Source organism: Notechis scutatus, chromosome 6 (assembly GCF_049901735.1).
Source record: "Notechis scutatus isolate UNSWTSFEM ecotype Mainland chromosome 6, rNotScu1.2, whole genome shotgun sequence".
NCBI lineage: Eukaryota > Metazoa > Chordata > Lepidosauria > Squamata > Elapidae > Notechis > Notechis scutatus.
In genome coordinates, this window is record NC_142014.1 from 22,432,558 (window position 1) to 22,448,071 (window position 15,514).

Consider the following 15,514-nt stretch of genomic DNA (forward strand, 5'->3'; position numbering starts at 1 on the left):
GCATAGTTTGGTAATCCCAAATTAAGTAAATCTTACATGTTTGATCCTCAAAATGTCCGCTATGAAAGAGAATGATGAACGTTCAAGATGATACTCAAGATTGTCCTGAGGATGTAATTATATCTGCCTGTGATAAGGGAATCTCTCATTTAGACCGCTTTTCTTGTTCAGAGTTGATCAGATTGCAAGTTGATTTCCAGCAGAATTCTGATCTAGTTGAGAAGAAATTAGAGAGGAACAAGAAACACATTTCAAATGTGTCTGGATCCATTTTTGTTACAGATTTATGACTACAAAACTCATATATTTTACAGATAGCTTTTGACATATGACCACAATTGGAACTAGAATTTCTGTTGCTAAGCGAGGTGGCTGTTAAGTGAGTTCTGCCTGAACTTTTTTGCTATGGTTGTTAACCGAGTCACTCTAGTTGTTAAATGAATCAAGTCAATTCATTTTCCCCTCCCATGGACTTTGCTCACTGGAAGCCAGCTGGGAAGGTCGCAAATGGTGATCACATGTCCTACTGATATTGCAGTTGTCATAAATACATATTGATTCCCAAGCATCTGAATTTTGATCATGTGACCATGAACATCCTGCTATGGTTGGAAGTGCAAGGATTGGTTGTCAGTCACTTTTTTTTTCAGTACTGTTGTAACTTCGAACAGTTGCTAAGTGAATTACTGTGTCATGTCCCTGTTGGAATCTGATTCCGAGGGGGAGGTTGAGCAGCTGACAGGGAGTGGGAGTGTGACTCTGGAGGCTGTGGAAAAAACTGGGGAAGGGCACAGTCCAGATGGATATTCAGAGGAAGACCCAGGGCCACCTCCTCTTCATACTAGGGCATGCAAGGAGGAACGGAGAAGGGAGCAACGTGAGTTACGGGGGAGAAAAGGGTCCTGATTCCCTTCTTTAGCTGCAGCTGAGAAAACAGGATTTGAAAAGGGCGTTTGTGCACAGCACCTTGCTGGAAGCAAAGCGTGAATTATCTTTCTTTGTCAAGTCTTATCTGGATTCCAGCATCCTCCCAACTGTGTGTGTGTCGTTATCTTTTGAAGTCTGCAATTCATTATCCTGCCCTGTCTCGTTAATTGCTGCAGCTGTGATTTGTGTTGATTTTTATTTATAATCTATATGTACTTTGGGTTGGGACTGAATTTCTTCCCTTTAAAAACTGTTCTTGGGAGAGTTTTTTCTCCAGCTGATGATAACTGGACTTTGGGGGCAAAGTTGGAGGTATTAAAGGGACTTTACCTACTTTTGTGACTTTGTTGCTTTTGTGCCATGCTCCGGGTCATCACATACTATAAGTCGAGGACTGCCTATAATCCAGAGGAAGAAAATTTACATTTTACATTGTAAATGTGTGTATGTCAATGTATCTACATCTAAATGTAAATTCTATCTTTTGAATGCACATGTAATTATATCCATCCCAAAATATAGACAAACAAGGGTATCTGCAGGTGTGATCAACAGAGAGGCAAGATGGTAGCTTCAGTGGTGCAATCAAATGAAAGAATTATGAGATAAAATAAAAAATTGGGATATGAAGTATGGGAGCATAGGTCAAATCCTAGGCAGGAGATATTAAGTAAGATGGTTGGGGAGGTTCCTTTCATTCCAAGAAGGTGAATCACCTTGAAACTGGACTTTGTCAATGCTGCTTACTAAGGCTGCAAACTATATATATATATTTTTCACTCTGTAGAGGCCTCAGTGGAGACCTGCTGTTCCCGTGGATATGAATGGGCAAGTCAAAAGAAAGACTGTAGGTTTCTCTCTTCAGATCGGGATTCCAAGGAATGCAGGTAGACAACAAAGTGTTTAGCTTGTGTATAGTTGGATCATCCAGGTTTTTTCCCCCCTTACCTATATTATTTTGATAAATAACTTAAGGCAATGAACATATCCAGTGTTCCTTTCTTTTCCTATTTTCCCTACAACAACAACCCTGTGACGTGAGTTGGGCTGAGGGGGAGGGACCGGCCCAAAGTCACCCAGCCGGCTTCCTTTCTTCAGGCAGCACTCGAACTCACCATCTTCTGCTTTCTAGCCCGGTGCCTTAACTACTACACCAAATTGGCTCCTCATTCAGGACACGAACCTTGTCTCCTTCAAGGTGACTTCCTGAGATTTTGATTGGCATCTCTCTGTAATTTTTTGAATGTCTATGTGATTTTTCTTAGCAGCAGTATGGAAATAACTTTGCCATTATTTTCATTTTTACTTTCCAGGCAAGTCTGAGTCTTAGGATAGGCTGGTAATGTCCCATCCAAATATGAACCAGGTCCAACCTTGCTTATCTTCCAAGCTCAGACAAATTATCCACATCCTGCCCCCTGCTAAGATGCTGCTGGTGTCCATTTCCCAAATTGCACCCATTTCCCCCAACCCCCTTGATTCGTCCTCTTTCATTACAAATTCAGCCTCTTTGCCTAATTCAATTTTGGTTCCTGCCGGCGAGTCAGACTCTTCTGAGGAAATGTTTTGATTGTTCTCTACTGTTTTCAAAGTTGCAACTTTTTCTATGTTTTGGCAAGTATGTTGTGTGATCATATCACCCATTACAGAGCTTCCATTACAGATGTTGAGACTCTAGAAAGAGTGCAGAGAAGAGCAACCAGGATGATTAAGGGACTGGAGGCTAAAAATGCGATGAACGGTTGCAGGAACTGGGCTTGGCTAGTCTAGTGAAGAGAAGGACCAAGGGAGATATGATAGCAGTCTTCCAATATTTGAGGAGGTGGCAGAGATAATTCCAAAGCATCCAAAGGCCAGACAAGGAACAATGGAAGGAAACTGAACAAGGAGAGGTTCAATCTAGAAATAAGGAGAAATTTTCTGACAGTGAGAGCAATCAACCAGTGGAACAGCTTGCCTTCAGAAGTTGTGGGAGCTTCATCACTGGAAGCTTTTAAGAAGAGACTGGACTGCCATCTGTCAAAAATGGTGTAGGGTCTCCTGCTTGGGCGGGGGATTGGACTAGCTGACCTACAAAGTCTTTCCAACTCTGTTAATCCGTAATCTGTAATCCTCTGTCTGGTTCTCTTTGTAGGATAGCCCAGGAACAGTGCTGCCTCAGTCAGCTGGAAGTGTTGCATTGCACCACTGGAATGGCCATTGCTAGTAAGCAAGAAAATTGTGACTTGCCAAGGGAGAATTCCACCTGTGAAGACAAGATCATTAAGGTGAAATTGTAGAGGGGATGCTCAAATGACTGCATAGCAATTTGGAATTTTTCTTTGTTAGCAGAGCTGGATGCTGCTGGTCTACTTTGGTACATTTCACATTCTGGTTGCAGAATTTGCTGGTTCCTGGGCAGTTCTTTGAGAGTTCCTAATAAGGAAATGGGCAAAAGGATATGGCAAATATTGGGTGTTTTCAGTGTTTCCTCACGTGCATCCTATAAAACCAGAGAATCCCTTAAAATGTTGTTTACAGCACTCTTAATGATTGTTTTGCATTTGTTACATGTGTTTAAATCTGCACTGTGGTCTTCAGACGGGGGAAATCTCTGTGGGGCCATTTCTTTGATGACTGTTACACGAGAAAGACCATTGAAACCATGCATACTTCACAATGGGCCATAATGTTAGGTGCGGAAATTACAAACTTCTGTACGAAGCATTTCATGCTAGAAATGAAAAAGTATTGTGAAATATTATGATATATTATCATAATGAGAGCATATTAAATTAATAGATGGATATAAAAAGATAAAATGAGAGGAAGTGGGCAGGAAAGGATCGGGATTCTTTGTTTCTTTGCCTCTTTTTTTTTTGCACATGGATGGGATTCCAGTAAAGTAGTAACTATAAATGAATTGTTAAAAAAATCTTGCCAAACCGGGTATAATTTCTCTGGGATATTGCTGTAAAGTGCATAATTTATTCATGAATGTTGAAAGCCTGAATTTTCATCTTAAGGGATGGAGAACTTTGTAACTCCATAATGAGGAAGGTTCTCAGGCGGCATTTAATCTAGAATTGTCAAATGAGATATTTACTAAGATCAGTGGCATCTTTCCAAAAATAATTCAAATAATATGGACAGACTTGGTTCAGATTAGAGAGCAGGAAAACTGAAGAAAGGAACAATTGACTGTTTGGAAAACCACTTGTCAAGAACTGATCTATTAATGAGTCTTAAAGACTTTTCTTTTAATTGCTTTTAATTGCTCCATGTTTGACCCTTGCTATTTTAATTTTTTCCCTTTCTGTCTTTACTTGTTATATTGTTTTAATTGAAGCAATCTTCTTCTAATACTTCAATTATAGATTGCAGTTTTGCCACTGAGCATTCTGAATGTGTTCAGAGATTAAATGTCTCAAATTCAAAACAGGTTACTTATTCTTAATTTCCTAGAAACATTTCAATCTCTAAACACTTCCAGGACAGCAGTCAAACACTTGAGATATTATTTGAGGCTTGCAACTGAGTAGTTGTTGCCGAAATTTTTTAAACATCCAAATATTTTCAGAAATATTCTGAAAGGCTTACCTCAGGGTTTCCCAACCTTGGCAACTATAAGACATTCTGGTTGAGGAATTCTGGGAGTTGAAGTCTGTTAAGCCTGGATTCCCCAATGGGTGTTAAGGAAAACAAACTAAACAGAACATGCAGCGAAGTCAGATAGGAAGACAGGTAAATGTGTGAGATAAGTTTTCTAGTTAACACGCAGTAAAAATACAGATACGCTTGTGCTACCAAAAATATAGTTTATTCCATTTAAGAATTATAGCATAGTCATGTAAACAGTCCAGTAGTCATATATCAATTTCAGTCAAGTCTTGTCAGGGATACTCTATTTGCAAAGTCTGTGTTGAATAGCCAATGTCAGTACACTTACAATAAATCAGTCCAATCAGAGAGTGCCTTGCTGCTTATATAGTACTTTTACAGTTGCACCCTTAATTACATTCCTTTAGCTTAAAGTCACATACACTTTATCTGACAAACCATGATTCATCATTTTATTATCTTTACCCAAAACAGTTAGGGTAAAACAATGTTATCCCTAACGAAGTCTATACATCTTAAAAGTTGCCAAGGTTGGGGAAAAACGTAGCATAGAAAAGTGTGCTAGGTCTCTGTTTTTGAACGACAGTTATGATAACGTAATCAATTAATTTCCGCTACACAGAAATGTTGTTACTGCTGCTTTTTGGGGAAAGAGGCCCAGAAACAAGGCCATAGCTGTGAACAGAGCCTCCTAATGGGTTATCAGTGTGGATTGGTGTTCAGAGCTTGCTGTGTCGAAGGGCAAGAAAACTCGGATGCTGGGATTGTTGACAGTCCTAACAAAGAACTGGGTAAGTTGTTCAAATAAAAACATTTTCTGAGATGAAGGAACAGCATGCTTTGAACTGCAGGAGGACTGTCGCATGCTGTTTGTAAAATGGCTTAAAATGTGTAGGGATCTGTGGAATCTGAGACTAACCTGTAACATTTTTGCTTCACAAGTTAAAAAAGCTGAATGCTGCTCTCTGTCCCCAGAAAAGCAAAGTTGTTGTTGGGAGGAGTACCATTATTTACCATGTCAATTTTGAGTTCATTCCTCCATTTAGACCAGTATTTATCAACCATAACCACTTTAAGATGTGTGGACTTCAATTCCCAGAATTATCCAGCTAGCATGGCTGGCTGGGGAATTCTGGGATTTGAAGTCTACACATCTTAAAGTTGCCAGAGTTGATTTTAAACATCTAGATGTCACTGGAAAAGTTTCAAATGAAACCTTCCCAATTGCCTATATTGTTGTTTTAACTGTGAATGAATCAGCCAATATCTCTAGCAAGAGGTCAGTATGACTAACAGCATATCTCTCTTTCACTCCTCAATGCTGGCTTGCTTTATCCAGTGGAAATTAACCTTGAGGATCATTACCTGAATGACCGTTGCAGAGGTAAGCTAGTTCATTTTGTGGCAAGGGATCATCAGAAAGAACAGACCATTGGTGTTAGATAAACTTGAGAGTTTGTAGAGGCAGCGTGAATTTTTTTCAGTGTTCTCATTCAATGTTGCCTTATAAAATATGCCAGTTCTCCATTTGGCAAGTCTTAACTGACCTTGTCTGATCTTGGAAAGCTAAGCAGGTTTAAGGCTGGTTAGTTCTTGGATAAGAGAGCATCACCAAATCCCAGGGCTATGGGCTAAATTGAATTTCACAATTATATTGTGAAATATCTTTACAATTTAAAGGAGCCAATCTGGTCCAGTGGCTAAAATGGTGGATTAGGGAAACACTTCTAGGAGCAATCTGATCCAAAGACCTTTTAGCACAACCATTCCAGTACCTGTGGATATTACCTTAACTTTTCTGATCTCTACTCCATTGATACTCGTGTTAAGTTATTGAATAAAAATTATGTACAGCAGAACTTAATCCCTCCAGGATAAATCAGTTTAATCAGTTTTTGGAAGGCTCTAATCCAAGGGTCTTCAAACTTGGCAAGTTTAAGAGTTGTGGACTTCAACTCCCAGAATTCCTGAGCTAACATGACTGGAGGAGGAATTCTGGGAGTTGGAAGTCCACAAGTTTTAAAACTGTCAAGTTTGAAGAGCCCTGTATGTAATCTATAAGTGGAGGTCTTTTCAGAGGGGCAGGGCCATCGTGTTGAAACAATGCCGCCAAGTTCAGCTCCCCTCACTTCCAGTGCTTCTCCAGGGAGGTTCCATTAGATCAGGGCTGTCAAACTTGTGGCCCGCAGGCCAGATGCATCACATGCTGACCACACCCACACGTGGTTTAGCGAAGGGGGGGGGGGAAGTCGTGATACATCACATAACGATGCCATGGCGACATGAGTTTGACACCCCTGCATTAGATAGATGAAACCTGGTTGGAGGTAGCAACCCTGAAGGTGGTTCATAGGTTTTGAAGGACTTCATAAGTTAAAATTAGAGCCTTGAAACATATTGAGGAATATCTTGGCAGCCCCTACAGGGTCCATGGAATTAATCCCACCTGCTTACTAGATACATTTGCTGTCATTGGGTGGGTTACTGCCAGTTCTGAGTGGGTTTCACTACTTGGTGAAGTGGATGGCGTGAGCAAGACCTTTGCAGGAGTGTATCACTATGGCTGGGAAAGTTGGAAAATATGGCTGGGAGAATTGGAAAGATGGAAAATATGCCAATCTTCGGAGAAAGGATTATATTCTGCCATAATTCTTGGGTTTTAGGTGGAGGACCTTGTACCCAACAATGTAGGGATACAGGAAGTAGTGTCCTCTGTTCTTGCTTCATGGGCTACCAGCTTCAACCAGATGGCTTTACTTGTGAAGGTAATGAAAAAATTGATTTCCTTATATTTTTGATACTTTCTTTCTTTTTTTTTTTTTTCAAATGATTTTTATTATATTCCACCAGTATAAATCGTAGTTACATTTTCAACAGCATTTGCATGAACATTCAATATTATCTTATATTTCTACCATCTATTTGTACACATCATGAATAATTATTATCTTTACTTATATTTACCATTGATATCTAGCTTTGTCTATTTTACCCATCTACATATCTATGTATCACTCTCTTGAGAATTCTCCTGCATGGTCATTCAATTCTTATCTCCCTTTTTTAACCACTCGTACCATCTGTGCCAAACTGAGTAATAATATTTTTGATATTTTCAACTAACTAGCCCTCCTTATGTCAGCTTTGGAAGCCATATTGAGATCCGATGCTCCCACGCTGCCACAATTGAGCCTGGGAAAGTGGGGTGGGTGGGATTCATTTGAGTATATCTAGTTAGACAAAATAAAATTCTTTTGCTGGTTCAAGGTCACGTAGTGTTGCGCATAGTGAAAAGGAAGTCTTACTTTGGGACGGATGGTGATTGGGCCATGTGATGTGGTGATGGGTATGGGGGATGGATTTGTAGTTTTTACTTTTGCAAGGAAGCCCAAAACTTTCAGATTTGGGATTCCACAGATGTACCAGTTACTATCCAAATAAAAGGAACCTTTCAGAGATGTCTGTCTCGGAGTTATTGGTTGGAATGGAGGGTTACTGGAACGTTGACACCTTATGAATTGACTGGTTTTGAAAATCTAAGGTTTGACTTGGGATGGGGGAATACCAGGAAATAGTTTGATAAGCTGAACAAACATTCCCAAAGAAGATGGTGCCAACCTTCTTCTGTGTCACAAGAAAACTACATAGACACGACTCATAATCTCCAACAGAGGAAGTTGGAAAAATAACCCCAGAAAGAGGTTACAAAACTACATGCGTGTGTCTGAAGTCTGGTTCATTTCAAGGAAGATTTGACTTTTTATGACCCATCTATTGTCCAGATCAAACCATTGTATTGTGCGATGTTCACAAGTTGTTGAGAAACCCTAGCTAGCTCATAGCTATGTATGGACAATCTACCATGAATTGAGTAGGAAGTTAACAATATTAAAGAACAAGAGCAAATTTCTGTCTTTCATCTTATAGCCCTATGAATATTGTTGCTCAAATCTGGTTCTTTTAGGTCATTGTTTTCCAAACTTGAAATTTCAAAATGTGTGAACCTCTGAGTAATTCCATGCCAGCTGGGAGTTGAAGTCTACACATCTCAGCATTGCCAAGTTTGAAAAACACTGCTGTTAGTTTAATCTAACTTTCTTGATTATTCCTTTAAGCAGAGAGTAATTTGATCTTTTGTCAAATTTTCTTCAACTTCGATTTCTTTCTCATGTAACAATGATTTCAGAAGTGTTTATTCCCTTGAGAAACTACTCATAAATGTTGATCAGTGCAAAGAAATGTTTTTAAGCCTACGTCCTTGACTTGCAATCCTTCAAAGTTACAGATACACTGAAAAAACTGACATGATCAGCCCTCCCACAACTGTCATGTTGTTGAAGCGTCCCCAGGACCATGTAATCACTATTTATGTCCTTCCCAGCTGGCTTCCAACATACAAAGTCAATGGGGGAAACCATATTCACCTAACAAACATGTGAGTCAATAAGTGCATTGATTTGCTAAAATTAAAAAAAAATGCATTGATTTGCTTAATAACCATGACCAAAAAAGGCTGTAAAGTGAGGCATGACTCACTTAACAACTGCCATGCTTAGCAACCAAAATTCTGATCCCAGTTGTGGTTGTAATTCAAGGACTACCTGTATAGAAAACGGTATGCTACAACAAAAATGATTGTATTCTTTCTAGATATTAATGAGTGCATCACTTCTGCCAACGCCTGTAACATCGGTCAGATCTGTGTCAATACTCTGGGCTCTTTTCGTTGCCAGCGGGAGACAAGTTGTGGGACAGGTTATCAGCTGACAGAGCACAATTTCTGCAAAGGTACGTTTTAGAACGTAGAACATGGAATTATAGGGCCGGAGGGGACCCCAGAAGTCTTCCAGTCCAACCCCCACTCAAGGCAGGAGACGGTATATACCGTTCTGGTCAAATAGTTTGTCCAGTCTATTTTTGAAAACTGCTACTGCTGGAGCACCCACAACTCACAATTCACAACTGCCCAGAAATGGCAGAGATGGTTCAAAATACAGAATGTTGCAGAGGGTGTAAACCATCTCTGCTCTCTTGAATGCCACAGTATTAGGTTCGTACAGTATTTGCCCAGTGTAAGCTCAAGTTTGCAGTGATTAAAATAGAGGCTTGTCTGCAAACATTCCCAGAGGGATTATCTGTGGGGGAGTTTGAAAAAGTAATAGCCGTCATTTTGATTGTTGTGGGAGGGGAGGGTATCCTCCAGAGGTGGTATTCAGCAGGTTCTGACCAGTTCTGGAGAACAGGTAGTGGAAATTTTGAGTAGTTCAGAGACCTGGAAAATACCACCTGTGACTGGAGATTTTACAGTATCCTTCCCCTGCCACCAAGCCACACCCACAGAACCGGTAGTAAAAAAAAATGGAATCCCTCCTCCTGCAGATGTCTTGGGATTCCTGAGAGACAGAAGCATCTGTGTTTGCAAATGGACTCCTTTAGTGCTGCAAAGAGCCATCGTACCGTAGCAAATATTGGGCAGTGCTAGCGTAAGGGAGAAGGCAGCGCCTCGTTGGGGGCGGGCAGCTTTGCAGGAAACATATATCTGATCCCACTCCAGCCAACTGCTTTTAAAGCCCTCAAATGGGTTCCTTTCAGTGTTCCTCTCAACGTTGCTTGAACCTCCCCAGATCTTAAAAGGCTTGTCAATTTTTCCTCGTAACACCCAGCTTTGCCTTCCCTCTGGAGCAGGGGTGTCAAACTCAATTTCATTGAGGGCCGCAACAGGGTTGTGTTTGACCTTTGTGTTTGTGTGTGTGTGTGTGTTTGTGTGTGTGTGGCCAGGGTGGGCATGGCCAGCTCAATGTCACTTGTTTCGGGGACGTCTTCAGGGGCCTCCTGCAGTGTCTCTGCCAGCGAAAACGGAGCTCGGGAGGGCCGCCTGCAGCCCTTCCAAGCTCTGTTTTTATTGGCAGAGCCACTGCGGGCCAGTCCTTTGCTATTTCCAGGGCAACACCATGGGTCAGATCTAAGCACCCCATGGACTGGATCCGGCTCGTGGGTCTTGAGTTTGACACTCTTCTCTGGAGGAAACAATCTGTGATGACCCAGGGAGGGATACAAAAGCAACAAAGTCTCAAAAGCAGGTGAAGTCCCTTTAATTCCTTCAACTTGGCTTCAAAGCTCCAATTATCATTGACTGGGGAAAAACTCCCCCACAAACAGTTGCAAAAAAGAAGAAATGCCGTTCAAACTCAAAATACATATAAATTATAAATAGAACAAACAACATAAACCACACTGAAGCAATTAATGAGACAAGGCAGGATAAGGGCTTGAAGATGTCCACAGATATCAAAATACATATACTGGGAAGGACGCCAGAACTCAGATAAGAACTGAAAGACTAGAATTATTTCATGCTTTGCTTCCAGCACTGGGCCATGCGCACTTTGTCCTTTTAAACAGTCCTCACAGCTGCAGCCCATGAAGGGGATCAGGGCCCTTTCCTACCCCATAGACCACGCCATTCATGTTTTTCTCTTATCCACTCCTCTGAATGCCCAGCCAGCCTGTGCCCTTCCTTTCCCCAGTTTCCTCCACAACCTCCGGAGCCACACTTCTACTCCCTGTCAGCTGTTCCTCCTCTCCCTCAGAGTCAGACTCCAACAGGGGCATGAAACAATCAATCTGTGGTCTTCCTCCATATCCATAAAGCCAAGGGACTAGGAAAGGGAGTGGAAATGATCTGGTTGTTGACTCAGAGCACCTGAATTGGCTTTTTTTTCAGAAATTCACTTGAATGGTCATGCAGTCAGTGTGAAATCTGTGGGCCCTGCCCCCTCAAGAGTGATGGGTAGCTACAATTTGCAGTCACCATTATGACTAATGGATGCATAGACCTGTGGTTCAGCAACATTGGGAAGACCAATGCTGCACTTCTGATCTGAAGCAAAGATAAGAGTTGTTGAAAAGCTGCTCGCTACCGGATTTTCTGGTCTTCAGAAGAAAGTTGGATGAAGCATAGAATAGGCACTGCTGGTTCAGGAGCCTTTCAGCAGGATGATTAAATGCATATAATAATAACCACCACTGCAATAGCAGCATTCCAACCTTTATTATTTTTCTAGAAATAATACCTTTACCCCTTTATAACTATTTACAGAAATTCCAGGCCAAGTTTCCAATTATACATTTAATTTCATTTGAAGAGCAAAATATGGATGGTTTTAAAATGATATTTTATAATAGTTATAATTGTCTCCATGGTTTTCGAAAGGAGGACTATTGTTTAACAGTGATGCAGATTCCTCTTTTTTTTAAAAAAAAGTTCAAGACAATGACAGAGTTTATATCCAGGTGTGAATTCTAGGCCATTTCAAACCCATCAAAATAATAACAGTAAATTTGAAGAGTGCATATGAAAAAAAAAAATGCCTCAAGAATCTGTTCTGTCAAAACAGATTTATCTTTGCAATCTTGTAGAATACATTTCAGTTATATTTCAACAACCCATAACTCTTAATAAATTGACAAATACTTTAAAGGATTTTTTTTTACAGTACTGAAGTAACATTTCACTAGAATTCACTTCCAGATAGGTTCCAAGGCGGGAAGTAAGTTTAGGTAAATGAATACCGCGGATGTGTACAGATTCCTCATGCCTTCCAGTCTCCCTCTCCCCCATAAAATCTGGATATTATAGCTTCAGATGCAGAAAATCTGAGGATCTATAATTCTGAAGAAGGGAGGGGATTGCTTTTTATCTAGTTCAGTCACTGGAATTGAATTTAGTTTCTAACTCTTCTTAAATTAAGGAGTGTAAAGTGCACTCATTGTACCTATCAATGCTATCAATGTAGTCTAGATCAGGGGTTGCCAACCTTTTGGACCTCAGGGACCACCAAACTCATAATTTTAAATCCTGCGGACCACTAATATGAATTTTGACTGACGGTGGCTTGCTGACATTGGTGGGAAAGTCGGTCCCATATTCCAGAGCTGCAGTAGTCACAGGACTGGCCCTTTGGCCATCCCGGAGCAGCTGCTCCTCCACCTGGGTGCACTGGACTGCCGTGGACTGGAGGAGCTGCTCCAGGATGACCAAAGGGCCAGTCCTGTGACTACTGCAGCTCTGGAATACGGGACCGACTTTCCCACCAACGTCAGCAAGCCACCCCGGAGCGGATTTCCCTCCCCCGCCATTGGCCTTACCTTCCAGTTCCAGCTCGCATGGCTCTACTCAAGGTAAGGTTTGCACTTGGCCGAAGGGTGGGGGCCAGCGATGGGGTGGGCCATGTGGGCGGCACAGCCTTGTGTTCCTGTGCAGCCTGGATTAATTGCTTTGGGGAGGACATTTCTCTGCGGACCACCAAAATTTTCTCGCGGACCACCAGTGGTCCCGGGCCCACTGACTGGTGACACTGGCCTAGATCAGGGGTCCCCAACTCCCATTCCGTTGCATGCCAGAAACCGGTCCACGCAAACCAGCAAAGCCCCATCCATCGGATGCAGGCAGCACACAAAACCATGCCACCCCACCCCCGGCGGTCCATGGAAAAACCTCTCCAAGGAACCAATCCCTGGTCCCCAAAAGGTTGGGGGCCGCTGGTCTAGATCTAGGTTTAATCTGTCAACAACTGCTTTTTATCTCGGTCATGACAAGATGGCTCCGGGAGAGCTCACGCTAACTCATTCTTTCTTTTGTGATGTGCCAGATATTGACGAATGTGAGACTGGTATTCATAACTGCCTCCCCGATTTTATCTGTCAGAATACGCCAGGATCATTCCGTTGCCGGCCCAAACAACAGTGTAAGATCGGCTTTATACAAGATGCTCTCGGCAGCTGTATTGGTAAGACTCTGCTGCTTGCATTACTAGGGGATCTCCTCGAGCTGTGGTAAAAAAAAAAAACTCCAGATGGTGGTTATAGGACACATAAAATGGAGTCTTTTTTTGTTTTTGTTTTACGGTAGCCATTTTGAGATTTTTGATCCTAGCTTGTGGCCATATTTGTGAGCTGCCCTCCACTTACGAAGTTATCCCCACTGAAGGTGTTTTGGATTTGCAAGCAATGTTTTCAGCAGTGGATTGTAGACTTTCTTTCTTTCTTTTTCTTTCTTTCTTTCTTTCTTTCTTTCTTTCTTTCTTTCTTTCTTTCTTTCTTTCTTTCTTTCTTTCTTTCTTTCTTTCTTTATTCCTTTCTTCCTTCCTTTCTTTCTTTCTTCTTTCTTTCTTTCTTTCTTCGGTCTCACCTTTTCCTTTTAAACACATGGCTGTATTTTTGCAGATATTAATGAATGTTTGACTCTTGCTGCTCCTTGTCCTGCTGGGCAGGCCTGCATCAACACAGATGGCTCCTTTGCTTGCCATAGGAATGTCCCAAACTGTGGAAGAGGCTACCGCTTGAATGAAGAGAAGACCAGATGTGTTGGTCAGTACCGAGATAGCCATATTTCATCCCCACCCATCCACATTTATTCTGATGTTTTGCTTCTATTTCTCTTCCGTTGACATCCCTCGGTTCACAACTACGCTGAGAGGAAGGTTTGGGGCAGGGGTGTCAAATTCGATTTCATTGAGGGCATCAGCCATGGCATGGTTCTGAATTGGTTTCATGGTTTGGGGGTGAGTGGCACAGTATTGGACTTGTTCTTTTTTTTTTTCTCTATGGGGTAGGTACCAGTTGGTTTTGATTGGGAATGAGAGGACTGGCCCTTACTGTGCTTCAGAGTTCAGTGTCATGGCCCCATCAGAGCTTGGTTCAGAGGAGAAGGAGGAGTTGGAACTGGGACCATCTGACAGGGAAGGCACGTCTCCCTTGGGATGTTTGGAAATTATGAAAACAGAAAAAGAACGGATTCTGAACCACTGTAATTTCACAACGGAGCCTCATACGAATTATGTATTATGCAATGAAATTCTTAACTTTGCATTCCTTGAAGCTTTAATATTTTCCTGTTGGTCATTTTTCCTTCTGTTCCTCTGATGAGCCGTTTCTCTGGTCAGCTCCAAACATTCCCTCTGAAGTTAGAAGTGATCTAAAACCTCCAAGATTTTTTTTTTAAAGAATCCAGGAAGTGGTGTAATATTTGAGTTGTGGACTCACAAGGTTAGCTTCACCAAGGAGGTAAAATGAAATATCTGAATATTTCAGAAGGAAATCCAGGAAAATCTGACCACAAAAAGCTTAATTGTAGAAGCATTCCTGCTTTTTATGGTCTCTCTCCAAACCCCTGACCTCTCTCTGCTCCAGAAAAGTCCTGCTGGCTTTAACTTAAGAAACTGAGCTTACAGACAAGTGAATATTGACCATGTCAGCAGAAATTTTTCCTGAACTTGCAGTATAATGTGTGATTTTAATCCACCTGTCTGATTTTCTACTCACATTGTGTCACATTCCATGGCCAAAACACAAACAGCTGTCTTAAGAATATATTGACTATTTTCTGGTGATGCTCCTTTTTTTCATATCTTTGATGAAACTTCATGATTTTTCTGGAAAAGGGGTCAGGAATTCTTTTATCTTGACCCCCATTGCTTTCTAAGTGAAAACAAATCAATATTCAATATTCATACTTCAAGTCGACTTCTCTGTTGGGCTAGATTAAATACTTCATTATTGATGGTAATGTACTGTATGGTGAGCACTTTAGGTATTACTACCGTATTTACATTCTATTTAGAATTCTGCTTCATTTTTATTCATTCTACAACCAATTTAATCACTCTGCTAGAATAAAAGATAAGGGTAACTTTAATTTAAAAGCTAAATCTTTTTCCTCTCTCATGTAAATAATGGCACTGGGATGCTGATACCTAAATTCAATTCTGTGATTATTAAAAAGGAGATGTACAAATCAGAAAGAGCACTCTTCAAAACTAAAAAACAATGTTTCAAGGGTTTTGTAAATTTGCAAATGTTTGTAAATGTGTTGCTCTTAAAAAGGTTATTTCTAGTACCTCTAACATGGCTTTCTTCTAGAGCAGGGGTCTCCAACCTTAGCTTTGCTTTGCTGGCTCAGGAACTCTGGGAGTTGAAGTTCACAAGT

The 15,514-nt window shown here is 41.1% G+C and overlaps 1 protein-coding gene across 1 annotated transcript in view; it reads left to right on the forward strand.

Annotated features, from left to right (window-relative positions):
- The window catches only part of FBLN1 (fibulin 1), a 66,807-nt gene that overhangs the window by 18,599 nt on the left and 32,694 nt on the right, over positions 1-15,514 (forward strand). The window contains exons 2-9 of the mRNA XM_087969518.1: positions 1,715-1,814; positions 3,062-3,194; positions 5,150-5,318; positions 5,867-5,911; positions 7,191-7,292; positions 9,178-9,315; positions 13,179-13,316; positions 13,753-13,896. Coding sequence (XP_087825644.1) covers positions 1,715-1,814; positions 3,062-3,194; positions 5,150-5,318; positions 5,867-5,911; positions 7,191-7,292; positions 9,178-9,315; positions 13,179-13,316; positions 13,753-13,896 — 969 coding nt within the window. The remainder of the gene's footprint in view (positions 1-1,714; positions 1,815-3,061; positions 3,195-5,149; positions 5,319-5,866; positions 5,912-7,190; positions 7,293-9,177; positions 9,316-13,178; positions 13,317-13,752; positions 13,897-15,514) is intronic.